Raw genomic sequence first — 27383 nt, 5'->3', positions numbered from 1 at the left:
CAGAATGAATTCATGAGCTAATGCCTGGAGTAGGTAAGAGGAAGTGGGATTTAGTGTTTTAGATCACTCATTTCAGTAGCTACAGGGAATTCTGAAGACCCAGGCCTTGCCTCTTATGGGTCAGGTCTTAGAGTAGAGACAGGCCCCCTTCTTTATCAGCACTAGTTCCGGAGAATGAGCATCCTTGTCCAAAGAATGATTGGGCTTGTCATCAAGATAGATGGGATCCTGTCTCACTAAGTGGAATCATTTGGTTGCGTCTTACTCACTGTCAAATCTCCATGGATCTAGTGATTCCCACAGCAAGCCCAGTCCCAGTTATACAAAGATATGAATCACTTCCTCCAAGAATTAGCAATAAAGTTGAGTAGATCAGATATTAAGAATAGAAAGCTTTTTTAAAAATCTGCCTTCATACTATTCATTTTGTCTGGAGAAGCTGACTCTAACTCAGGGGTGGAGTGGATCAATGCACAGGTGACCACAGTCACAGATCCAGGGGTGGACTTGTGATCTAATCCAATCCAATCGTATCATTTTTAGAAACCCTAGGCTAAAGATTCCCGATGCGAAACCCTGGAGCTTTGTGCATCGATCAGTTAACAAAAGCAGTCAGTATTACAGATGTAGAGAAAAAAAAAAATGCATGGACAGCAAGAGGGGAAAGGGGATGCAATGAATTGGGAGATTGGGACTGACATACGTACACCATTGTGTATAAAATAGATAACTAATGAGAACCTACTGTATAGCTCAGGGAACTCAACTCAGTGCTCTATGGTGACCTAAATGGGAAGGAAATCCAAAAAAGAGGGGATATATGATCGGACACGACTGAGCGACTGAACTGAACTGATGAATACATTTAGCTGATTCACTTTGCTGCACAGCAGAAACTAACACAGCTTTGTAAAGCAACTACACTCCAGTAAAATTTTTTTAAAAATACAACTGGATAATCATGCAGCCAGATACATTGAATGATATATTTCACCAGTCAAACGAAGGTCAAGGTAAGAAAGTGTTTATGTTTGCCGTGTCCTCATTATTACACCTGGAACGATATTGTGAAATAGAATAATGAATTCCTTGTATCACTCAATAAACATATAACTCAAAAAAAAGAAGTCAGTTTTATGACCAACTTTAATGCCAACGTTTCAGAAAGCAGAGATAAGGGATGAAAATATATTACATCTTTGTTGAGCTGTTGGATTAGTGTATTACCTGAAGTTCTGATACCAAGTTTTAGCACAGTTCTGAAAATTTTCAGTTATGAAGAATAATATATTTCCCTTTACTGCTTATAGGAATATTGCTTAAAGGGAATATATTCCCTTTAGGGCTTCCCTGGTGGCTCAGACGGTAAAGCGTCTGCCTGCAATGCAGGAGACCTGGGTTCTATCCCTGGGTCAGGAAGATCCCTTGGAGGAGGAAATGGCAACCCACTCCAGTATTCTTGCCTGGAAAATTCCATGGACAGAGAAGCCTGGTAGGCTACAGTCCATGGGGTCAAAAAGAGTTGGACGTGACTGAGCAACTTCACTTTATTGCTTAAGGCAGTTTGTGTTGGGATTTCTATTATTTGCGATCAAAATCATCCTAACTGAAGCACAACGAACGGCACTGTTCTCTACTAGGTTATACATTTATTAGACATGTTTATCATAGACTAGTTCTGTGTCAAGCATGTGCTATGCACCAGATACCAGAGACAGTAGTAAACAACGATGTGTCTTCACAGTTTAAAAGCAACCCCCCAGGTGCTTTCTTCTGGAGGGTGTTTGGGCCCTTTGTTCTTTGCTGTGAGCCCCGACGTTCAATCCTTGCTTCTCTCGTCTCAGAGCCTTCACCACATGAGACCGTCTCTAACCAATTTTGTCTTAAAGCATATTTATCTTCCCAGCCTTCCTTGTCATGTCACTGTTTCAGCTGGAAGTCAGTCAGGGAAACAGAAACTAGTTTAGATATTTCAAGCAGGAAGGAATTTATTTCAGGGAAATAGTTTTTTTCTCAAACCATTAGAAGAGCTGGAGGGTTGAAGCTCAGAGTAAGTCGTCGTTTGTTCTCAGACTGTCACTAGCTTTCAAAGAATCAGAAGTTTTAGAAACTGCAATGATTACTGCAAGCGGCACGGAAGCGTGGGGAACTACTTGGAGACTACTGCAAAACCTCTTGTCTTCCTGCTGCTGGTCAAGAAACAATATATAGCTTCCACTTCTCGTTTGCTTTCCAAATCTCATCTGAATGACTTTCATTGGCTGGCAGTAACCTGAACTCCACTGGTGAATTTCCAACAGTCTGACACAGCCATTCAGCAAAGGAAGAACCTAACCACTTTCTTTTAAGGAATTGTCTGCTAATCACAGTATACCTGCTCTTTGAAGGCAGTGGGGATTTGACTGGAACAGGCTCCTAGAGAGAATAGTTTACTGGACAAAAAGTAGATCTTGTATAAAAGGAACCAAGGGGTGGGGAGTGGGAAAGCAACTTCAGTTAGAAACAATTCAGTAATTTTTGTTATTTTGTTGTTCAGTCTCTAGGTCCTGTCCGACTCTTTGTGACTTCGTGGACTGCAGCACACCATGCTCCTCTGTCCTTCACTGTCTATCTCTCAGAGCTTGCTCAAATTCTTGTCCATTGAGTCAGTGATGCTATCGAACCATATTATCCAATTTACCTTCATTCATGGACCTAACTTTCCAGGTTCCTGTGCAATAATGTCCTTTATAGCATTGGGCTTTCACCACCAGACACATCCACAACTGAGGTCATTTCCACTTCGGCCCAGCCACTTCATTCTTTCTGGAGTTATTCATAATTGCCCTCTGCTCTTCCTCAGTAGCATATTGGACACCTTCTGACCTGGGGGGGGTGCTCATCTTCTGGTGTCATATCTCTTGGACTTTTCATACTGTGCATGGCGTTCTTGCAGCAGGAGTACTGGAGTGGTTTGCCATTTCCTCCCCTAGTGGACCATGTTTTGTTAGAACACTTCACTGTGACCCATCCATCTTGAGTGGCCGTGCACGGTGTGGCTCATAGCTTCATTGAGTTATGCAAGCCCCTTCTCCACCACAAGGGTCTGATCTATGAAGGGGGAGTCAGAGATCACCTACTCCCCAGGCACCTGTGAAGATGACGGCATGATGATATGATCTTCACTTCTTGTTCACTTACAGCCCAAAGTTAAGGGATAGGTCTCCTGGGAAAACACACATGCAGAGGAAATTCAAGCTAACTCCCTATATAAGAATGTGCCTGGGCAACCAGGTATCTAAAGAGGTATCTAAAGCAAACAAACAAAACAAGTTCTTGTATAAAGAAATGAGACTTGTCATCATTAGCAATGAATGTCGTTGTGAGGGAATAATTGTTTGAACCCAGAATTGTTAAGAAGAAATTGAAGCCATTGTATATTATAAAGGTTTTTAAAATTTTGTTTTGTTTAACTGTATTCAAAGGCACACAGGAATAGGAAAATGGGATAGTGTTGGTTTCTTGTTTTATAAACTGCTAAAATCAATCTGTCACCTTACCTTATATTTCAACCAAAGGCATTTTGTCAGTAGTGATACCAGAACAGAATAAGTTATGATTTTGTAAATAAAGTTTTGTTCTAAAAAAAAAAAAAAAAGAAATTGAGCCAGATACTAGTTAAAGGCTGTATAAAGACAGGTTTTATTTAGTACTATTGCAACATGGCAGTGAAACTAAATTTCACTAAAACTCATTTTCGAATACAACAAAGACAGCTGGAAGAGCAGAGTGAGGGGGTCAGTGAATGGAAGTTACTAAAGGGAGAGACCTGAAAGGCAGGGGGAATTCTTGATAAACGTGTGTAACAGGATTCTATGGATCGGCGGGTAAAGAACCCACCTGCCAATGCAGGTGATGTAAGAGATGTGAGTTCAATCTCTAGATCAGGAAGATCCCTTGGAGAAGGACATGGCAACCTACTCCAGTGTCCTTGCCTGGAGAATCCCATGGACAGAGGAGCCTGGCGGGCTACAGTCCATATGGTTGCAAAGATTTGGACATGACTGAAGTCCACGGGGTCGCAAAGAGTCGGACACGACTGAGCGACGGAACGGAACGGAAGCGACATAGCATCCATAGCACTCAACAGAATTTTTGTTTGTTTGTTTCATTTATTTGGCTGTGTTGGATCTTAGTTACAACATGTGGGATCTAGTTTCCTGACTAGGGATTGAACCCAGGCCCCCTGCATTGGGAACTCGGAGTCTTAGCCACTGGACCATCAGGGAAGTCCCACAACAGGATTTTTGCTAACAGCAGGCCAAGGACTTAGATATTAAAGGTAGGGAATCAGTAACTTCATGAGGTATCAATGGTGATCAGATACTAAGAATGGGGCAAATCTTGCTAAACTAACTCAGCAGGATTCTTACTAAAACTGGGCTAGACAAGAGCCCAAGGATGAAGAAAAGTCAAAAAGAGGACTCAGAGTAGCCTGTCTAAAGTCTGGTCAAGGAGTCTTTGTCAGAATTCTGTACATAGACAAACTGCCAGCTGAATGTGAGGGCAAAATAAGAAACAAGTAGAATGCAAAATGGGTAACATCATATACTCTATGTGAAAAAAAATATTCATAGATACACTTCCGCAAAATGAAAATCAAATCTAACAAAGATCTATATAACATCGGATAAAAAATATAGACGTATAAGACTAGACGAAGTGAAAAAGGCTTGGGAAAAAAAAATTAAAGATCCATAAGATTCTGATACATGGAAGGTTTTCTTTTGAGCTACAAAGTTTTGATGATATACGGATATATTTCTATCACTAAGGATCTAATCACATTACTTGGTTCTACAACTATTACTTATAGAATTATAATATGTGGTCACTTGAAATCATGGTAATTTTATTGAAAGGTCAGTGGGTGTCTAGATCTTGGTCATCAATAATCATGTTTTTTAATAGCAAGCAACTTTACCAAATTTTAACAATCTATAAAAAGTGTTTTCATTTCTCGTCTGCAAAAAAAAGAGAACTGAAACTTATGAGTGTTCAGATACTTCTCCAAGTTCTCATTGTTCCCTGTCTAATCAGGGAATGTATATGTATCTTGTTAACTTTCAGTATTCTTTGAAGCTACATGGGAATTCAGATTTTGCAAGCTCTCACTTCCTATTATAATATTAATAAGCATCAGAAGCTACTTACTAGAATAACAATCTGGAATTGACTTAAATTGAAAGAACTTTGTCTCGTACTAAGTGGTTCCTCTTAAAACCAAATCCCAAGGAAGTAAGAACTCTGCTGGTACTTCTCTACATGGATACTTTGAACTATTTGATTAAAAAATGCTTGGGCAGGGAATAAACTCTGAAGAGATCAACGGAAGAGACAGATGAGAGGTTGAACTTTGTGGGATGGACTGTATTTGCCTGGAATAAGGATGATGAGCCCTTTCAAGATGGTATAAATGATGTTGGAGAAGGAGCAGAGAAGGGATTTTCAGGCAATCTCTCTAGTAGATCAGACCAGTTAATTCAAGATTAGAGGGAGATAAATTTGGAAAGATAGTTTGGGTTTTTCGTTTTTTGAAAGCAAAAGGATCAACCATATCCTGAAGACTAGGGAGAAGTGTTGAAATTTTTTCAATTTGCTTTAAGAAAAATTATACTGTTGTTCTTATAAAATACATTTTCATGATAAAGAATTTAAGCAATGCAAAACACATACACACAAAGGAAAAATATTTTAAATCCCTCAAAACTCACCATCTAAAATAACCACTACTAACATTTGGCTAACTTCATTTTAAATATCTTTGCATGCTTTATTACAGATAGAATGATAGATAAATAGGAATATAATGATATATCTAATTTTTAAAAATGGCATCATAGTTTATGTGCTATTTAAAATTTTCTTTGCAGGCAGATGTTTTACCGTCTGAGCCACCAGGGAAGTCCATATTTAAAGATTAACATGTGTTAAATTCAAACTTGAATTTAACAGAATTTTTAAAAACTAGAAGAAAAGCTAGACATCAAATAAGGGTTTATTCACTACAAGAGCTATGATTTCTTAAAATATCAACTTAAGGTTAGAAAAAGTGGTTTTGATATTGTTATTCTGTTGTTTTCAAAAAACATGTTTTAAATTAAAATCAGTTGATCCTCAATTCTTAAAATCTTAATTTTGCCCTATTTCTTAACTGACTGAATTTCACTTTAAATATTTCTCTTTTCTATAAATTCTTTTATATTTGTGGGAACTGCCCAATACCTTTACTTTTGAATGACATCTTGACTGGGTTTACAATTCTTAGATCACAGATTTGTCCTTTCAGAACCCTGTAGACAATGCTCCACTGTCTTCTGTCTCTGAATGTTGCTGTTGAGATATCTGAAGACAGTCTGACTTTTTTTTTTAGAGATGATTTGTCTTTTTCTCTGCCTTGATGTCTGAATTTAATATTCTGGATCAAATATTTGGCCTTTCAAGTACAGACTAACATCATTTTACAGGAACTTCTGTCCTTATATTTTTTAATACTTCTTATTCCATTAAGAGTTCATGGTTTATAACATAAATGGCATTATTTTGAGAGAGGGATAACTTAGGTATGGCATTGGGTTTTTTTTCTTTTTGCAGCTTGAGGCAGTTGTAAAATAAATTAATGTAGCTTTTAACAACTGTGTATTCTATAGTATTTTTTCATTTGGTGAAATTTTAACTGTTAATGTTTTTGGCATTGTGCTTTGTACCATTTATTAAATAAAAATTAAAAAAAAGAGTTCTTAACTCTGAGGACACCAATAACTTCTGTCTTCCATATCTAATAGCTTCTCTTTGATTGTTTTAATCTCTTGGTGTTTTTCCATTTGCCTTTATTGTAATTACTTCAAGCTTTTTTCCACATCAACTTCCAGCCATGTCTATTCTGTTCCTTGCTGTTTTAATATATTTATTAGTTCTTTAATGACACTCTTTTGGTCTCTGCCTTATCAGATGTGCAATTTCACTGTCCATCTCTTTCAGTTGCTTTATTGTCTCATTTTGGAGTTTTGCCTACTAAGTTTATTTTCTTTTTAGATTATTTTAGTGCTCAAAGTACTTGGGGTGATTTTTTCTGATTCTCTATTTGCCTCCTGAATTCCTTCCTACTTATCTGAAACTGGTTTGATTTTCCTAAGGAACAGTAATTTGAGGCTGTTATTTTTCTATGACTTATAAGCTGGTTTGAAGGAGAGGAGGGGGCAGAACCCCGGGGAGGTAGGCTGCAGTCTTTGTTAGAATACAAATATTCTGCAATCACTTCTGAGGTTTCAAGGGTCTATTTCAGAATTCACTCTACGATGGGAAAGAGCCTCCCCTGATTCACTAGGCTTTCCTGAAGTCTTCACTGCCACCTAAAGACTTGGTCTATTCTTCACTTCTCACTCCACCTTCTTCTCCCCAGCAACCATTTTCACATCTCCGGAGAGAAGAGATAAAAGATCAGGAAGCCGCTTACTTTTCTCTCAGGATATATGTGCATAGGACTTTGAGCTTTAACAGTATGAGTATTGAGGAATGCTCCAGACCAGAATCTTCTACATCTTTCCTTGACTGCCACTTGCTGACATTTAAGATATTAAGCTGTTACTCTTTGTGGAAACAGAGTCTATGAGAAAGCTTTATTTCATTGCCTTACCCGAGAAATACAATAATTTTTAATGTACATATATCTTTTAGTGATTATAAAACTTACGTATCTATTATACATATTCATTATGTTGTATACCTCAAACTAATACAATATTATAGCTATATTTCAATAAAACTCGGGGGGAAATAAGTTATGTATCCTTCCTATAAAAGTTAAAATCAGAACGGCGAAGGGCAGAGCGACAACATGGCAGCACCCGGAGCTGGAGACCCCGTGGATGCCAAAAGCGGAAAGGCCCCCCTAGCTCAGCGCATCGACCCGACTCGGGAGAAGCTGGCTCCTGCACAACTACAATTCATGCGGCAGGCGCAGCTCACCCAGTGGCAGAAGATGCTGCCACAACGGCGGACCCGGAACATCGTGACTGGCCTGGGCATTGGGGCCCTGGTATTAGCAATTTATAGTTACACTTTCTACTGGGTGTCCCAGGAGCGTTTCCTGGATGAGCTGGAAGATGAGGCCAAAGCTGCTCGAGCCCGAGCTCTGGAAAGGGCATCAGGACACTGATCCAGATGGGCATGGTGCATCTCTAACCTGCTGGAGTCCCTTCACATGATGGATGATGCTCCATGATCCTGTAGAAATTGAAGCCTGCGTTGCTGGCCTTCTTACTAACTTTGGACCATGATAGGGGTACAAGTAGTTGCGGGTTTGTGCATCTGGCAATTGTCAAGGCAACACCACCCACCTAGTGTTGATTGTGTGTGGCCACTGACCCCTTTTCCTAGTTGTTTCCTTGTTTGAAGTATTCACCTTGGCTTTTCCCAAGCTTTGACTTCATGGTTTAATCCTCTTTAACTCCCCTGGGGGCTGGTTTGGAGGGTGGAGGACAAGAGGTGGGCTATTATGGGGTTGGATGTGGCAGCTCTGTGCAGTGTTGGAGCCTAAAGTGGGAAAGATGGGGTCAGCTTGAAAATAATAAACTGAATCATTTCTCTTCAAGTCCAAAAGAAAAAAAAAAGTTAAAATCATACAGAGGCGTATAAAACACAAAATGAAAGTGTCTTATAATTGGCAACTAAAAACTGTCGCTCGTCATGCGGTACTACAATAATGAAGTCACTAGCCACTGCAGTCGTTGACCTTCAACATCCCCTAAAGGGAGTTCAGGGTGGAGATCAGGAATGAAGCACTGTGGGCTCTGGAAACAACAGGCAGAACAGGCCTCCAGGTAGTCATGAAGAAGGAATTCATAGGGCCTGGACTCCATCTTAGGCCTGTTCATGCTGATCATGCTCAGCCACCTTTCCAATGGACTCTGAACTCTGTGTTTAGTGCCTATGAAAACGACAACAGAAGGATAAGACTCCCTCCAGACAGGGGAACCTTGAAGATCATATCTAGGTTACTCATCGCCTAAGAGAAAACATACACTAATCACCCCTTCCTCCAGACAGGCCGTAAATTTTTCTGTATCTATCGGAGTGTAACCTCGGGCTTATTGATTATTGGCTGTTTGACTGTTTGAGCACATGAGCATGTGAACGATGGGGTTACAGGGGTTGTATTTTCCTTGGTTTATGTAAGTCTCAAGGAATTTGGAGTGGTGGGTTCGGACACGTACACATGGGGTATAAAAGATTTTCACAAATGCTGGTCGGGGTCCTTGGCTCAGAGGAGACTCTGCCTTGGGCCCGCCGGTGTGATAAACTGCCCTTCACTATCTGCACTGTCCTTCTGAGTGAGTTTGTTTCCCGGAACACATGGCTACAACAGTCAGAGATTTTCAGAAGATTTTATGAGCCCAAATTCTTGCATCTTCTCACGCCCAGGAAAGCACTAAAATCATTAACAGAAGCATCTGCTCCTCCAGACTAGCAGCTACCTTATACTGATAAGCAGCGACGTACTTGACTGCAGGTCTCTCGCTTCACCAAAATCACATTATACACTGTCGTCCCCTCCTTAACCTCTTTGGAGCAGACCCTCAGAGCTCTCTGAGAGGTTATCTCTGGGCTACAGTCCTCACTTTGCCCCAAAGAAAACTTACATCACATTTCTCATGTTGTGCACTTTTTTTCGGTTGACATAATAACACAGTCCCCCAAATGTCACTTTTAACAGCTTCCTGATCTTTTTATATATTTATTTTCTTTCTTTTTGCTCGCCAATGCTTCAGCCTTTCAGTCAAAATCAGTAGAAATATGTGAATATACAGATGTAGAAAGAACAGCTTTATTAAGCTAGGTTTTACATACCATAAAATTCACCAATTTCATGTGGACAACCCAATAATTTTCAGTAAACATAGAGTGGTATATCCATCACAATATATATACTTCTTTTAAAAAAAAACTTACTATTTATTTATTTTTGACTGCACTGGGTCTTCGTTGCTGCTGGTGGCTTTCTCTATTTGCCCTGAGTGTTCCCACGGCTTCTCTGGTTGCAGAGCATGGGACTCAGTAGTTGCCCCTCAGAACAACATACATATTTCCTGTAAAAATACAGTTCCTAGTTTTTCCTTTAAAATAGATGAAAAACATTTTCCCAAGTCACTATATACAACTTTGGGTTTCCCAGGTGGTGCTAGTTGTAAAGAACCTTCCTGCCAATGCAAGAGAGGTCGGTTCGCTGAGTGGGGAAGATCCCCTGGAGGAGGGTATGGCAACCCACTCCCCTATTCCTGCCTGGAGAACCCCATGGACAGAGGAGGCTGGCAGGCTGCAGTCCATAGGGTCGCAAAATAGTCAGACATGACTTAAGAGACTAAACAACCACCACCAAATTTACCTATCCTTTATAAAATCCACCTCACAATCTTCCATTATATAATGGATACACTTTAATTCGCTTAAACTCTCCATTTAAACAATTTCAATGTTTTGCTGAAAAAAATCATGTTTTTCTTTTGCGGGCAAGGATTGAGATTATTAACCTGGAGGCAAATGAAAAGCTGGAAATGGTGGATGAGAGGTTCCTACCATAATTCAGCTTTTAAATTATACCAGAAAGTGGCAGTGACTTTTTCCACCATGCTTACACCCATCAGACGCTTTTGTCAGTCTGGAAGCTGTGACACTTCTAGAAAACATGTACCTTCCCTATCTATCTTAGCTTACACCAGTCCTTCTCTGGCATTTTATCTTTACCTTTTGAAGTTCTATCTTTCCTTCACGATAGCGAATACCACACTGCCATGATTAGCCCTGATTAGGAGAATAGGGCTGAATAGTCCTCCTGCCATGATTAGGAGAGGAAATTATAACTCTCCTTCAATTTCGGATAAACAGCTGAGTCAGCTCTCTTTCCCTTCCTCCTTCCCTCTTGCTTCTCTTCCACAAAGTACTTTTCTTCCAACGGCAGGGCGATGCAAGGGTAAGAGCAAAGCCTTTGGATCCCTGAGACCTTGGTTCCTAACCCACATTCTCAGTGCCAAGTGTCCTGACCTGTAAAATGGGGAGAAGTGTATTCGGGCGTGACGGGGATTAAAGCAGTTAACAGATGCAAAGCGCTTAGAACAGTGCTTGATGCACAGGAAGCACGGAGTCTATGTTGGCACGCGTTTGATTTCCGGTGGCGCGCAGTCTACTGGGGCAACGAGCCGGAGAGACGCCGGTCGGCCGGGCAGCCCAGGCGGCGGGGCTGCGGCGGCGAGGCGCCCACGCCGGCACACAGGCCGGGGCCGGGCAGCGCGGTCACGTGACAGAGGCAAGATGGCGCCGTCCAGCTGCGGGTGGCTCTCGGCTCTCGCTCTCCTGCTGGGTTCCTGCACTTCCCTGGCGCTGGGACATCTCGACCCGCCGGCTCCCCTGCCGCTGGTGATCTGGCATGGGATGGGTGAGTGAAGGAGGGAGTGAGAAGACAGTCAAAAGGGTTCGGCGACCCTTTCCCTCTCCAAGCCTGGGTTCGCGTCTGCAAAGTGCAAGTGTGGAGGGCGAGGACCGTGGTCACACAGCACCGGACTGGCTCCACGTTTTAGGATTTAGGGGTTACCCTGCATTGGAAAGGGAGATGATGAGGAAGGAGCTGTCTCTTGGTAAGCGCTCACAGAGGGCTGTGCACTGCGGTAGGGTTTTACGCGGTGTCCTGGTTTAATCTCATTACGGCAGTGGCGTCAGGGTGCAGCATCCGCCTCTCGCTCAGGAAGGCAGGGTTGTGCCTGCGTGACCGCGGCGTCTCCATCCTTTTGTTCATTCGTGCATTGAACAGAGATTTCTTAGGCACCTGTAATTCGTTTATATTTTTGACGCGTGGCTATTGACTACTACTGGATCCTGAGGATACAGTAAACTAAACAGACTAAATTCTTTGCTCTTTTAGAACTTCCCAGTGGAAGAGACAATCGATAAATAAATAAAACGTATGTCAAATGGTGATTCTTGCAATGGAGGAAAATAAAGCAGGGGAGGGGGAGGATAGAGAGTGTAAGTGGGGGCTTGCAGTTTCATAGAGCAAAGTCAGGATTTACTGAAAAAGTGATTATCTGAGCAAAGGCCTGAAGTCCATGAGAGAAGATGTCATTTGAGTATATGGTGGAAAGATCAGCAAATGCAAAGCCATGAGGCAGAAGTATATCTAGTATGTCTGCTGTGTTCAAGGAGCGACACTCAGGTCAGTGGAGCTGAAAGGGAGTGAGTCAGAAGAAAATAGGGGCAGGAGGATGGCCTGTATATGTTGTTGGGGCTGCTAAGGCTACTGGAGGAACTTTGGCTAGAAGAGATGGGACATTGTTGTGAGTTTTGAGCAAATGAGTGACATGATCTGATTTGCATTTTAAAAGCACTCTAGTTCCTATATTCCCTGCTCCTGGGAAAGATTGAAGGCAGGAGGAGAAGGAGACGACAGGGTGAGATGGTTGGATGGCATCACTGACTCAATGGACATGAGTTTGAACAAGCTCCGGGAGGTGGTGAAGGATAGGGAAGCCTGGCATGCTGCAGTCCATGGGGTCAAAAAGAGTCGGACACAACTGAGTGACTGAACGACAAGTTGCTATATTGAGACTAGATTGTAGGAGGTCATGGACCTTTGCAGGGAAAAAAGTTAGAAAGCTTTTGCGATAATCTAAACAAGATGCTGGGAAAGATCGAAGGTGGGAGAAGGGGACGACAGAGGATGAGATGGTTGGATGGCATCACTGACTCAATGGACGCGAGTTTGAGTAAACTCCAGGAGTTGGTGATGGACAGGGACGCCTGGTGTGCTGCAGTCCATGGGGTCACAAAGAGTCAGACACGAATGAGCCACTGAACTGAAACAAGGTGACGGTGACTTGAAAAAGTATAGTAAAAGGGGAGATGTTGAGAAGTAGTCAACATTTGGATACAGTTTGAAGATAGAACCAGTAGGATTTGCTAACAAATTATATATGGGATGAGAAAGGAGTCAAGGATAATTCCATGGTTTTTGGCCTGGACAATGAGAAGGATGAGGTTGTCATTTTACCAAAATGGGGAAGCCTGTAGGGTGAACAAATTTGGGGTGAAAATCAAGAATGTGTTTTGGGACTTACTAAATTTGAGATGTTTGTTACGTATTCAGGAGATGTAGAGGCATTTGGAGTGCGGAGTCTTGAGACAGATACAGGCTGGAGGGTTAAGTTGGGAACCTTTGGCTTATGGCTAGTATTTAAAGCTGTGAGACTGAACAAGATCACCTAGGGAGTGACGATTTATATAAGAGGAAAGAGGTCTAAAGACCAAGCTCTGAGGCATTCCCAGCATCTGGAGGATGAAGAGATGGAATGCATGTGTGCTAAGTCGCCTCAGTCATGTCTGACTCTTTTGAGCCTGTGGACTGTAGCCCGCCATGCTCCTCTGTCCATGGGATTCTCCAGGCAAGAATACTGGAGTGGGTTGCCATTTCCTTCTCCAGGGGTTCTTCCCAACCCAGGGATCAAACCCAGTGTCACAGATTCTTTACCCTTAAGCCACCAGGGAAGCCCCTGAGGGAGAGGAATTACAAAGGAGACAGAGATAGAACAGCTAGGGAGAAGGTGGAGTCAGCAGAGTGCAATGTCCTGGAAACCATGTGAAAATGTTTCAAGAGGAAGGGGTAGCAAACTGTGAAATGTTGGTGATAGGTCAACTAAGATGAGGGCTAAGAATTGGTTATTGGATTTAGCAATGGGAAGATCACTGATGACCTTGATTAAATCACTTTTAGGGGAGTGGTGAGAGAGAACTTTATTGGAATAGGTGAAAGGAAAATGTTCAGAGAGAAATTAGAGTCAGCAGGTAGATATGGTTCTCTCAAGGGTCTGTGCCAGGGCCTCGGGCTTCTGCAGCGGAGTTAAAAGAGAACATGAGAGCTCCGTGTCCTCCCAGAGCACAGTCAGTCTATTTGGAAGCCACCTAAGCAACCCATGACTATAGTTCAGTGCGAGAAATAGAACATGCTCGAGCTCTTTTCCTTCTTTAAAAACGAATTTTTAAGTTTAACTCTCAGGTTGAAAATGGAATGACTAAGTTCAAAATGGAAAATGATCTTAGCCCACTTATCCTACTCAGCAGTCAGCCACTCTGCTTCCTGTTCTTAGTTCTTGGTTCCTTGAAACAGGAAGAAAAAAAAAGTGCAGAATGTAAGTTCAATGTCAGCACTTACATGAGCTTTCTTTACTTGTCTTGCTCTACTCCTGGCCCTAAAGAGAGATAGGATTTCAAGGTGCTTTGGGGCCTGTGAACCGCAGATGTTCTAGATGATAAGAGAACATGCACCTCTGCTTGTTTTCAATTGTGAATTTGGGGCCCCCATGGTACCGTGTTGGGCTTTTGAAGTTATTACTTGTTAACATGAGCTGAGCAAAAACTGTTGTTCTTTTTGTTGTTGTTGAGGTGAAATTCATGTAACATACACTTAACAATGTTAAAGTACACACTTCAGTGGCCTTAAGTGTATCCATGTTGTGCAACCACCACTTCTCTCCAGTTTCAAAACTTTTTCATCACCGCAGAAAATATGTGTACCCCATTTGAAGGAATCACTCTTCACCCCGTCTTCCCATCACCCCAGGAAATGTTCAGTCTGCTTTCTGTTTCAATGGATTTGCCTATTCTGGATGTGTCATATAAAAGGAACTATACAGTATGTAACCTTTCATTTCTGGCTTATTTCACTTAAAACAACGTTTTTGAGGTTCATCCATGTTGTAGCATGTTTCAATACTTTGTTCCTTTTTATGGCGGAATAATATTTTCCTGTATATATCTACCCTAATTTGTTTATCCAGTCATCCACTGATGGACTTTTGAGTGTTTTCCACCTTGTAGCTATTACAGATAACGCTGCTTTAGATAGTCTTGTACAGGTCTCTGTAGGGACATATGTTTTCACTTTTCTTGGTTATGTATTTAGAATTGAAATTAATGGGTCAAATGGTCATTGCGTCTTTAACTTTTTGAGGAACCATCAAGTTTTTTCACAGTGGCTGCACCATATTACATTTCCACCAGCAATGTCAAGGGTTCCTGTTTCTCCCTATCTTTGCCAACGCTTGTGATTTTCTCTTGAAAATTTTTTAAATTCATTTTTTATGTTTGCGCTAGGTCTTCGTTGCTGTGTGCGGGCTTTCTCTAGTTGCAGTGCGTGGGCCTCTCGGGGAGGTGGCTTCTCCTGTGGTGGTACACGGGCTCTAGGGCGAGTGGGCTCAGTAGTTGTGGCACACAGGCTTAGTTGCCCTGTGGCATGTGGAATCTTCTAGGACCACATCCCCTGCTTTGGCAGGAGGATTCTTAACTACTGGACCACCAGGTAAGTCTGTTATTTTACATTTTTAAATAAGTTGATTTAAAAAAAATTGAAGGCTTTAAAGGCATCTTAGTAGGTTTGCATTGGTACCTCATTGTGATTTTGATTTGCATTTCCTTAATGACAAGTGATGTTGAACATAGTTTCGTGTGCTTGTTGGCCATTTGTATATCTTCTTTGAAGACATATCTGTTCAAGTCCTTTTCCCATTTTAATTAGATTATCTTCTTGCTGACTCGTAGAGTTCTTTGCATATTCCAGATATTAAACTCTTATTAAGTATGTTTTGCAAATATTTTCTTCTGTGTGTTGTCTTTGCATATTTTCATTAATGCCTTTGAAGTACAAAGTTTTAAAAAGTTAAATAATGTTGTTTTCACTCATAAGTTTCCATGATTGTCTTTGTTGTCTAGGAGACAGCTGTTGTAATCCCTTAAGTATGGGTGCTATTAAAAAAATGGTTGAGAAGAAAATACCTGGAATTCACGTCTTATCTTTAGAGATTGGGAAGACTCTCAGAGAGGTGAGGCGCTTCACAGTTCTGTTCCTTTGAAGGTTTGCTGACTGATTTCATAGAATGTACTATTAAAATGCTTTACCTTGCATTTTTAGCAGAAGACCATACAATGGTACTTAAGTTCTTGAGTGGCTTATGAGGGTACCAACCTAAACAAGTTTGCCTCTTAGAGGAGGTGCCAGAGCTTGTGTTCAGCCCCGTCCTTTGATTTCTCTATGGCTTCTCTTTTAGGATGTGGAGAACAGCTTCTTTTTGAATGTCAACTCCCAGGTAACAACAGTGTGTCAGATTCTTGCTAAGGATCCTAAATTGCAGCAAGGCTACAATGCTATGGGATTCTCCCAGGGAGGCCAATTTCTGTAAGTCCCTTTCTGTTACATCATACCACTTATATATTGTATCACATGAAACTGACTCTTTGCCCTTTGATGCAGACAGATCTATCCGTTTAGTGTTTTTGGAATCTTCACCTACCTTGGATGGGAAACTTCTAAAATAGCCCCTTGGAAGAAGCTCTGTGGAACTTAATTTATTTTCTATGAAGGAATAAAGATTTGTGTTTGGCTGTATCAGAGGAAAATAAATCCTGAGACTTTGTGGCTTTGGGGAACCACACATTAAATAACTTAATCTGGGAATTTTGTTTTTTAATTTTAATTTTGTATTGAGGTATAGTTGATTAGCAGATAATGTTGTGAGTTTCAGGTGAACAGTGAAGGGAGTCAGCCATACATATATATGTACCCATTCTCCTCCAGACTCCCCTGGGAAGTTGATTATTGATGATCTGTTTCCATCTGACAGTGGAAACTGGTAATACTTTTTTTTCCTCCAGGCGGGCAGTGGCTCAGAGATGCCCATCACCTCCCATGGTCAATCTCATCTCAGTTGGGGGACAACACCAAGGTAATTTTGTCCTCTTTACCTAAAATATTTTAGCATCTCTATTTGTACAAGAAGTCAGCCATCCTCCCCAAAATCCTGTTTTTCTAAGTTATAACAAATTAGCCAGCAGTGATGACAAAATAGGATTCCAGAGACCTGGAACACAGGGGAGTCATTACATTACCACATACTTTTCTCTAATATAATTGACATGATTTCCTGCAGTTGACATGGTTGCAGCCATGTAGCAGGCAGCGGTTGAGGAATTTGAAAAGTCCAACAACCTTTCCTGAACTGAACTGAACTGAACTGAGGCTTTTTTTGTCTGTAAAATTAACAGCAGAGATTAAATCTTTCAAAAAAAAACCTGACAGGTTTACTATTTAGACAGAATTATTAACCTTTGGGGAAGATGTGTCTTGGGGTAGAATTTTATTTCTGTTCTGATGGATTTAGCTGTTAAGCTGGTTGAGTGTAGGAGCAGGATTCCCTTTATAATCAGGAAATTGGATTCATCTAATTAAGTGTTAATTGGGCAAGTAATTTGGTATCCTAGGATCCCTTTCACAGAGAGAAGCTAAAATAAGACACGGCCCATCTTACGGGAATTTTTCAGAGGATGAAATAAAATAATAGGAAAATACTTTTTAAAAGTATATGTCTTATTCAGATGCAAATTGGTAGAAACAGCTTCATTGATTCCACGAATGTTTATTGAAAACCTCAAAACAAGACAGATAAGGTTTCTGCCTTCATGAAACTTCCATCCTAGTAGGGGGACACTAGACACAAAACAAGTAAGCAAACAAAATAAATGCAGATAGTAGTAACTATGATAAAGAAAAAATATGGTAATGGAAGAATAGTGGTTATATTTGTGAAAGGCGTGGGCACTGGAACCAAACTGCTCATGTTCATATCTTGGCTCCATCACTTACTGTCTAACCTCAACAAAGTATCTAACCTCTCTATTTAAAAGTTTCCTATCTGTAATATGGTGTAAATAATGATTTCTACTCTGCAGGGTGGTTGTAAGGATTAAATTAATTATTGCCAATATATGCTTAGAATTGGTATGTCTGGTACCCCCCAAAATGTTATTGATGAGGACGCAGGTATAACTGGGTGGGGGGAGGAACAGGGGTTGAGCACTGCTTGAGTTAGGGTTCTCAGATATGAATTCTCTAAACCAAGACCCAAGAGATGAGAATGAGGCCCCCCACTGAAGCAGTAAGAGAAGTACAGCCTCCGGAGGCAATAGGTACAAAGGGCCTGAGGCAGAAAAGAAAAGGCACACTAGGAGGAAGCTGGTTAAAGTATTAATTCCAAATACGTTATTTCCTTAAGAAATGAATGAACGAAATCAGGATCTGTTGCTGGTTTTTGTTTCTCTCAATGCCCTGTACATAGTGGGTATTCAGGACATGATTATTAAAGGCATGGATATTTGTCTCCTACTGCTGTAGGTGTTTTTGGACTCCCTCGGTGCCCAGGAGAAAGCTCACACATCTGTGACTTCATCAGAAAAACACTGAATGCTGGGGCTTACAACAAAGCTATACAGGAACGGTACGTATGGTTAGCTGAAAAGGATGCAGAGCTGTCACTGCGTGATAATATCATGCGGACTTTGATGCCAACCGTGATTCTAGGAGTAGTTGCTAGTGATATGATATTCAAATGATTGTAAATATGTTTATACTATCTGCTTCATTTTATTGTAAACCTAAAACTGCTCTAATAGTAATTTAAAGAAAAGGAGGACATTTTTCTATATAAGAAGAATATAATTACAACAATACATTTTCATCTTTAAAAAACAAAAAAGCCTATAGAAATTACTCAGGCTAAGAAACTACTGTTAATATTTGAAGGACAGATTCTTTATATGGTCAGCAGCAAAGGGTTAACCTCTTACATCAGTGTCCTCAACTACATATGTTTGGGTATTTTAAAATATTCAGAATTACTTGTGGAGTATGTTGTCCTTCAGTTGTTCCCAAACCTAAATTATATGTCAGACCCCCTGGGAAATTCATTAAAAATGAATTTAGAAATTTGGATTTAGTAGGTCTGGAATATTCTGGGTGATAGCTGAGATTTGGGATCAACTGGTATGGTTATGGGGCATCCCAGGTGGCGCTAGTGGTAAAGAGCCTGCCTGCCAATTCAGGAGACAGACTGGGTTTGATCCCTGGGTCAGGGAGATTCCCCTGGAGGAGGGCATGGCAACCCACTCCAGTATTCTTGCCTGGAGAATCCCTTGGACAGAGGAGCCTGGCAGGCTGTAGTCCATGGGGTCACAAAAGAATCGGACATGACTTAGCAACTGAACAACAACAAAGCAAAAGAATAAACTCTGATAAACTCACAAGGACAGAGAGAACAGGAGAGGAGAGAAGAGACAATAAAAAAGACGCCAACATGTTTTTTGAAAGAAAGCAGATGAATGAGTGATAATTGTTTTAGCAGCGCAGAAAATTCTGAAACCTTTATGTCTGTTGAAGGAAACACTGACAAGAAGGGACCAGTTCACTTTTTATAATCTCAGAAAGACTCAGGAATTTAACGTCTAAGATACTTTGGTAGAGTAAGTGCATGAGACTCTTCATTGAAAATCTGTAGAAACGATGATCAGACTCCCCGAATCCCTTAAGTGTACGTCCAAGTGACTGCTCATCCCCAACCCTAACAAGAGAAGCCAAATTTATTTTCTGGAGCAGTTTAACTCAAGAAGTACCAGACTTTGGGATAATAAGCACAGGATGGTGATAAGACATCGTATTGAAAATCTACCCTCTCCTGTTTGATTCCCAGAATGATAGCAGCCAGGTTATTACCTCCTTGGCAGAAGTTTGATGGATCCCTCCCTGAAAAAATTGATTGGTCCCAGAGATCTGCAGGTTGATGTTTTGCAATCCTCCAGCAAATCAGGACTCCTTCTGACTACCACATAGTGAAAACACCAGGAGATGAGCTGTGTCTAAATTAAAAGATGCCTACTCCTTGGAAGGAAAGTTATGACCAACCTAGATAGCATATTAAAAAGAGGAGACATTACTTTGTCAACAAAGGTCCATCTAGTCAAGACTATGGTTTTTCCAGTAGTCATGTATAGATGTGAGAGTTGGACTATAAGGAAAGCTGAGCACCGAAGAATTGATACTTTTGAACTGTGGTGTTGGAAAAAACTCTTGAGAGTCCTTTGGACAGCAAGGAGATCCAACCAGTCCATCCTAAAGGAGATCAGTCCTGAATGTTCATTGGAAGGACTGATGTTGAAGCTGAAACTCCAGTACTTTGGCCACCTGATGCGAAGAGCTGACTCATTTGAAAAGACCCTGATGCTGGGAAAGATTGAGGGCAGGAGGAGAAGGAGACAACAGAGGACAAGATGGTTGGATGGCATCACCGACTCAATGGACATGGGTTTGGGTAGACTCTGGGAGTTGGTGATGGACAGGGAGGCCTGGCATGCTGCGGTTCATGGGGTCGCAAAGAGTAGGACACAACTGAGCGACTGAACTGAACTGTGTGAAGAACTTCCATTAAGCTCAGTGAAAGTGGCTCAGTTGTGTCCAACTCTTTGTGACCCCATGAACAATACAGTCCATGGAATTCTCCAGGCCAGAATACTGGAGTGGGTACCCTTTCCTGTCTCCAGGGGATCTTCCCAACCCAGGGATTGAACCTAGGTCTCCCGCATTGCAGGTGGATTCTTAACCAGCTGAACCACAAGGGAAGCCCAAGAAATCTGAAATGGGTAGTCTATCCCTTCTCCAGTGGATCTTCCCCACCCAGGAATTGAACCAGGGTCTCCTGCATTGCAGGCGGATTCTTTACCAACTGAGCTATCAGGGAAGCCCTTGTTTAAATATGAACAGTGAGCCAAGGACCGCCACCCCACCCCTCCATCAGACATCTGAGGAAAGCTTCTAAAATAGAAGACAGATCAAAAGAACAAAAAGTAAAAAGGGACTTGGAAGAAACAGATGGCAATTCAAGAAGCTGAAGGAAACCTTATAACAAAAAAAAAAAGCCTATATTATTATCTTCAGAGATAAAGAGATCTTCCATGACTCTAGAAAATAATTCAAATAAAACCAGTCATTAGAGAGGAAGAGAGAGATCCTGGAAGTTAAAAATAAGATAACCTGGGGACTTCCCTGGTGGTCTAGTGGTTAAGACTCTTGAGTTCCCAGTGCAGGGGAGCCTGGGTTCAATCCCTGATCAGGGAACTAAATCCCCCTTAGCACCAGCTAAGGCTGTGGCAGAAAGAAACAAGATGCAGTGATGGACAGTAATGGAGGAGGTGCCTAGTTTGGCCAGAATGGTCTTTGAAGAAAAGATATTTAAGCTAGGTCTCAAGGACAAGAAGGAAGGAGCATAGGAGATGCTAAGAAAAAAGGGATCAGGCAGCGGGAACAGAAGGCTCTGGTCTTTTGTCCCTTCGAAGTCTCTTGGTGACCTGTGCCCAGGGCCATGCCTCAGGCATACTGACTAATGTGCAGCTTGGTCACCTTCATTTCTTTTTCTCCCACAGCCTGGTGCAAGCAGAATACTGGCACGACCCCATCAAGGAGGACATATACCGCAACCACAGCATCTTCCTGGCAGATATTAATCAAGAGAGAGTAAGCACCCAACCCAGGCTACCATAATTGTGCATTCCCTTTCCTGTTAGGGACATTATAAACAGATGAGCAGTGACTGTCCAAAATATCCCAGGCAGAACCCAGGAAACTGGAAGTTCTATGTTGTGGGAGGTGGTGCTTATGAGGTTCAGTTCCTTCTAAAGAGGCTGAAATTCATTTGCCTTTCTTCCTGTGGGTTCTTCCTGTTGCCTAGTGTTGAAGCAGTAGGGTGAGCTCAATAGGTGCTGGCTGGCAGGAACCTCAACTGCTGCCTTACTGAGGGAAGCCTTTCCAGTGGATGGCTTTGGGGTCACATTTTTTCAGAAGAGTGATTTACTTAAGAAGAGAGACTGTGCAGGGGATTGAGTGTCCCAGAGATGAACATGGGTTGGGAGATTCTGGCTCAATTTTTATTGGCTTATCTGGAGGTTTAAAACAAACAAACAAAAACAGAATTTGAAGAGGGGGGCGATGGGAACCGAATAGTATGGCAGAACCACTCAGAGTTTGCAGTTTCTTATTTTGCCTTGGCTTTCTCTGGCTAGAAGCCTTTAACCTATGTGATGGAGACCTGTGGAGTGCGGTGACAGGTTCATGGTGGCCATTCATGGTGGCCATCTGTATGCCATGGTTGCTGGGAGCATTGTCAATCAGATGGCATGTTAAGACTGTACCTGGTGTATTCTGGGCAGGAAGTGAGAAAAGCAGCCCATTATCATGGAGAAGAAACCCAGGGTCAGGGAGACCAGAGCACTGAAAGGTTTTAATTCCCTTGCTAGAATCTGATGGTCATGTCCCCAAGGTTCTTACTACTAACTTTTCCTCCAGGGTGTCAATGAGTCCTATAAGAAAAACCTGATGGCCCTCAAGAAGTTTGTGATGGTGAAATTTCTCAATGATTCCATTGTGGACCCTGTGGATTCTGAGGTGAGATGCTTCTTAGGCCACAACATGCCAGGAGACCGGCAGAGAAAATGGCATTAAAACACAGCTGCCTGGGGTCTTCCCTGGTGGTTCAGTGGTTAAAACTCTGTTCTCCCAATGCAGGGGACGCAGGTTCAGTCCCTGGTTAGGGAACTAAAATCCCACATGCTGCAACTAAGACCCAATGTAGCCAAATAAATAAATCAATTTAAAAAAACAAAAAACAAACCCCACAGCTGCCTGCTGGGAAAAATTGTCAGTCCCTTCCACCCACATTTGTGTAGAGCGGGGGTTCTGAGGTCTATAAATGGGACACTTAGGGTTGTAACCCCCCACCACCCAAAAGTGTTCGCAAACTTATATACAGTTGACCCTTGAATAGCATAGGGGTTACGGACACTGATGCTTTGCACAGTCAGAAATCTACATATAACTTATAGTTGTCCCTCAGCATCCAGTGTTGAAAAAAATCCACATATGGACACAGTGGACACAGTGGACTCGAGCAGTTCACACCCATGTTGTTCAAGGGTAAGCTGAAGTTGCATTGTCTGAGGAAGGGTCTAGACATTTTTTATCAGATTTTCAGAGATCTGTGATCCAGAAAAGGTTCAGCAGCACCAGTCCAAAATCTGTAACTCCCTGAGGTTCACATTCACGTTCAGCCTTGACTTGGCTTTGATTTCTTTCCAACCTAATCTTACTTCGTTGATCACTTCATCCCCTCTGACCAAGTCATATTGCACTGCTTGAAATGCCCTGGTCCTGGCACATGTTCCTTCTTTTGTGTTCCTTTGTTCATGCTTTAGTCTCTAAAATGCCCTTCCCTGGACTTCTCCACCTGACAAGCTCCTGTTCAGCTCAGATGTCATTTCCTCCATCCAGCAAGCCACCCCTCTTCTAGGCAGAATTTGCTCCCTCTTCAGAATCATCAGCCTCTGTCATATCACTGTTCATCACAGTCAGAGCACCAGGGAATAGCACACCACAGCCTGTGGGCCGAATCCACCCTGCACCTGCTTCTGTATGGCCCACAAAGGAAAATGGCTTTTGTTTTTAAATGGTAGGAAAAAGTAAAAAATGTTGATGATGTGAAAATTACATGAATTACCAATGTCAATGTCTATAAATAGTTTCATTAGAATGAGCCATATTGAGACTTTCCTGGCAGTCCAGTGGTTAAGACTCTGAGCTTCCACTGCAGGGGACGTGGGTTTGATCCCTGGTCAGGATCCCGCATGCAGTGCTGGGATGCAGCTGGGGGCTGGTGGGGAAAGACAGAGGAAAAAAAGAATGCAGCCATACTCATTTTAAAAAATATTGTCTCATGGCTTCTTTTGCATTACAATGTCAGTATTTAGTAGTTGCAACCACGTGGTCCCTTAAAGCCTAAATTATTTTGTGTTTATTATGGAAAAGTTTGCTGACCCCCATGCTAAACAATTAGTTGTGTCTCTGCATTGGACCAGAGCTGCTTACAGGGACTGTATACATAAATTCATCTTTGAATGTTTATACTGCACAAGGATTTTCACAGAGTAGGTGCTCAGTAACTGTAGGAAGCAGCAATTCTAGGGACTCGGAAAGCTCTTCGGAATGATTAACTCATACCTCAGGATCCACCCTTAAGAAGAAATGACTCAAGACATGCTTTGTTGTCCCTCGCTGCAGCGTTAGGGAGTCGTCTGTCAGTAATCTTAGCTACTAGCCAGTCTTGAAATAGTTTGGCAATGTGCGCCGTGTCTGATCTGACCTCCTTTCTTCCTCCTCTCCTGTAGTGGTTTGGATTTTACAGAAGTGGCCAAGCCAAGGAGACCATTCCCTTACAGGAGAGCACCCTATACACACAGGTAACTAGGGAGGAGGGGTACAGTCCTTGTCAGCTCAATTCTGGGAGCTGCTCGATGCTTTGGTGACATACCTGGGCCTGTACCCTGCAGCACAGCAGGTGCTGTGGGCAAGGCTCGTTAGGCAGCTGATTGTGGCACCAGCTTATCAGGCACTGGTTTACTGAAGGTTGAAGGACCTGTTCCTTGTGTTTTCAGGCCTGGGCAAGGGACATATCTCTAACTCCTTCTGATAACAGAGTTAGAACTGGCTTCCTTTGCTGAGGCGCAGTCCATCAGAAATCCAGAGCCCCCACATGACAAAAACATGGAGGGCTGTTACTTTAAAACACTAATATCAATAGATGCTGATGTCCTGTTTTTAAACCAGGCAGTGACAGGGGAAAGCTCCTCCTGCAGGAGACTGGGAGGAACAGAGCTATGAATTTTGTTGAGCAGTAGGCCTTTTTCTCAAGCAGCATTTCACCACTCCCAGTTCTGCAGTCTCGCACACTCAGGCTTTTACCTTGGAGATACTCTCCCTAAAGTGCAGAGACGGTGCATCTGAACCACTTGCCTTCCATTCAGATCCCAGGTAATTTCAGAGGCCAGTTGTCATCTCTTGGCTTTTCTCCTGCCTCTGGTGCCCCGCCGCGGGTGAGATAAAAGGAAGCTAGGGTCTGTTAAGAGTTTTGCAAGTTACAACTAAGAACTTGTCGTGAAACTCAAATTGGCGGTTTGATGCTTTTGAATTGTGGTGCTGGAGAAGACTCATGAGAGTTCCTTGGACAGCAAGGAGATCCAACCAGTCCATCCTAAAGATCAGTCCTGAGTGTTCATTGGAAGGACTGATATTGAAGCTGAAACTGCAATACTTTGGCCACCTGATGCGAAGAGCTGACTCATTTGAAAAGACCCTGATGTTGGAAAGGATAGAGTGCAGGAGGAGAAGGGGACAGAGGATGAGATGGCTGGATGGTATCACCGACTCAACGGACGAGTTTGGGTGGACTCCGGGAGTTGGTGATAAACAGGGAGGCCTGGCGTGCTGCAGTCCATGGGGTCGCAGAGTCGGACACGACTGAGCAACTGAACTGAACAGCAGGAGCAGCATCCTGGTGCCATCCTAACTGCTCATCTTCCCAACCACACTTGTTCTTCAGCACCTCCGTTGTCATGGCTTGTTCAGCTGCAGAATGTAGAAGTGTCTGTTTTGTTATCTAAGAGTTGGGTATGTTTTAAGTTCTCTAGCTAATGTTCTCCCATCTTTGGCTCAGTCCCACTTGACATTTTGAGGCAGTTTTGTCCATGGCTTGCCCACTTGTAGGTGGTCCTCCAGAAGCTCTGGGACTTTCCAGAAAGCAGAGTATAAAACTGTATAGAACAACCTCAATGGCACATAACTTTTTTTTTTCTAATTGTTTGACTCCATAAAAATCAGAAGACACTAATGGACCACCAACCCATCCCCATGGTATCCTAAGAGAAGACAAGTCAGCTTAGATATATGGTGGACTAAAACCCTACCACCTAAGGCTTCAGGCAATGAGAGGAACAGCTATCAAAAACACATTTTTAATATTTAGGGGAAAAAAATGGGAGGGAAGTATCCTTGCTGACATTTCATTTACCTAAATTTTAATACTCAAGAGAAAATACTGCATTTTTGAGACTGTCTCAAGTTAACATTATTTGTGATTTTACTGTGAAACCTTTAAGATTATGGCCTTTTTCTCTGCAGGACCGCCTGGGGCTAAAGGCAATGGACAAGGCCGGACAGCTGGTGTTCCTGGCTCTTGAAGGTGACCATCTTCAACTGTCTGAAGAATGGTTTTACGCCCACATCATACCCTTCCTTGAGTGAAACCCTTGTAGTCTGAACCAGCTCAGGGAACCCCTCCCACTTCCAAACCAGTTCCCTGTATGCCCAAGCCTGAGCTCAGATCCAGCTAGCAACTAATCCTTTTCGCTAGTCATCATCGAACATGCCCCGGTTGGAAAGATCCAAGATACGAATCTTATCCTTTGCCTCATCCTATCAGCAGATGGTGTTGAATGCCAGTTTAATTAGCTAATAGCCATGGAGCTTGTTTTACAACCTTTGACATGGTCAGACTTTTAGGAATCAGGAGTTTGCTGCAGGTCAGTGCCAGAGCTTTGCCCAGGCCTGGAAGAGACTGAACAAACTAAACCAATGAGATAGTCTAAGATGAATGACTTTCTCAGGAATATCTAGCCACATCTCAAGCCAAGGGGCCAGTACCTAGGCCTGAGGTATTCACATAAAATGCTTTCTTAACTGTTCTGGTGGTTTGACTAGTGCTTGGAAAAGTATTGCTTGGCTAACGCATCCATGTAATTTCTTTAAGGCTGCCCTCCTCTGAGTATGTTGCTTTCTGTGTGTCTTAGATATTATTTTACAAATTCTGGCAGCCCATGATCTTGCCTTGATAGCACTGTCTCCTTAGGTAGTGATGAATTAGTTGCTCTGTCACAAAAGGAGGGAAGTATCACCCAACTGGATTGCTTAAGGCAGGAAGTATACACATTGCTTAACTTGGATGGGGACGGGAGGGAGGTTTAAAGAAAAATGTAAAAATTTAAAAAGGAGGAGGTAGCTGGTTCTTTCCATTTCACCCTTGATAAACCTGTCTCTTCTGAAGATGACTGGTGGTCTGGATTCCAGTTACTCTATTGCTGGCATTAGTAAAGAATGGGAGGGGAAAAAATGTGAAGAGATCAGGCTAACTTCCATCTCAAAATTATGTGTATTACCAGCACACTCCGAACTGCTTCTGATGTGTTCTGTGAAGAAAAAAAAAAAAAGATTCCTCAAGAAAGCTTAGGGAACATTACATAACCCTTTTCTCGTGGAGATCAACCCACTTTAGAATATTAAGGACTCTTTTGAGAGTTTCTGCTAAAGACAACATCTTAGCCCCTGACTCCCTTACCCCATGAAATCCTAGCACCACTTTTGGAAGACTGTTCTGCAGAATGCCCCATCTGTGGAAATGGTTAGCTGTGTTTGAGGGAAGCACTTTATTAACTGCTACAAAGTTTACCTTCTGGTTTTCCTTCACCTCTTTCAAGACTTTTCAATTAAAACAAGGGGATGAAAGGCAAGAAGTGGGGATGGGCGAAAACAGTTTTATGAAGTTGTCTAAAATAAAGAGTAGTTTCTTATCCTTGGTGTTATTTTTCTTTTCAAAGTTCTT

General features: G+C 42.2%; 1 protein-coding gene, 1 non-coding gene and 1 pseudogene across 2 annotated transcripts; 2 read left to right on the top strand and 1 right to left on the bottom strand.

Moving 5' to 3' along the window:
* The first annotated feature begins 7876 nt into the window (after positions 1 to 7876).
* On the top strand, positions 7877 to 8327 carry LOC129541443 (cytochrome c oxidase assembly factor 3 homolog, mitochondrial pseudogene; annotated as a pseudogene).
* Positions 8328 to 11194: 2867 nt separating this feature from the next.
* On the top strand, positions 11195 to 27351 carry PPT1 (palmitoyl-protein thioesterase 1). Its single transcript, XM_055401822.2, has 9 exons — positions 11195 to 11470; positions 15793 to 15902; positions 16128 to 16255; positions 16732 to 16802; positions 18248 to 18350; positions 21325 to 21415; positions 22244 to 22342; positions 24118 to 24189; positions 25907 to 27351. Exons 1-9 carry the CDS (start codon positions 11347 to 11349, stop codon positions 26027 to 26029), a joined length of 921 nt encoding a protein of 306 aa, XP_055257797.2. The 5' UTR covers positions 11195 to 11346; the 3' UTR covers positions 26030 to 27351.
* LOC129541900 (small nucleolar RNA SNORA79) lies at positions 25582 to 25729 on the bottom strand. The gene has a single exon (XR_008682953.1). It is a non-coding gene; the product is annotated as a small nucleolar RNA SNORA79 (small nucleolar RNA).
* Positions 27352 to 27383: the final 32 nt, after the last annotated feature.

The sequence above is a fragment of the Moschus berezovskii genome, chromosome 4 (genome assembly GCF_049115385.1).
Source record: "Moschus berezovskii isolate FMDL1 chromosome 4, NW_MosBer_1.0, whole genome shotgun sequence".
Lineage (NCBI taxonomy): Eukaryota > Metazoa > Chordata > Mammalia > Artiodactyla > Moschidae > Moschus > Moschus berezovskii.
The sequence above is the reverse complement of the archived record's forward strand: the minus strand, read 5'-3'. Positions and strand labels throughout refer to the sequence as shown.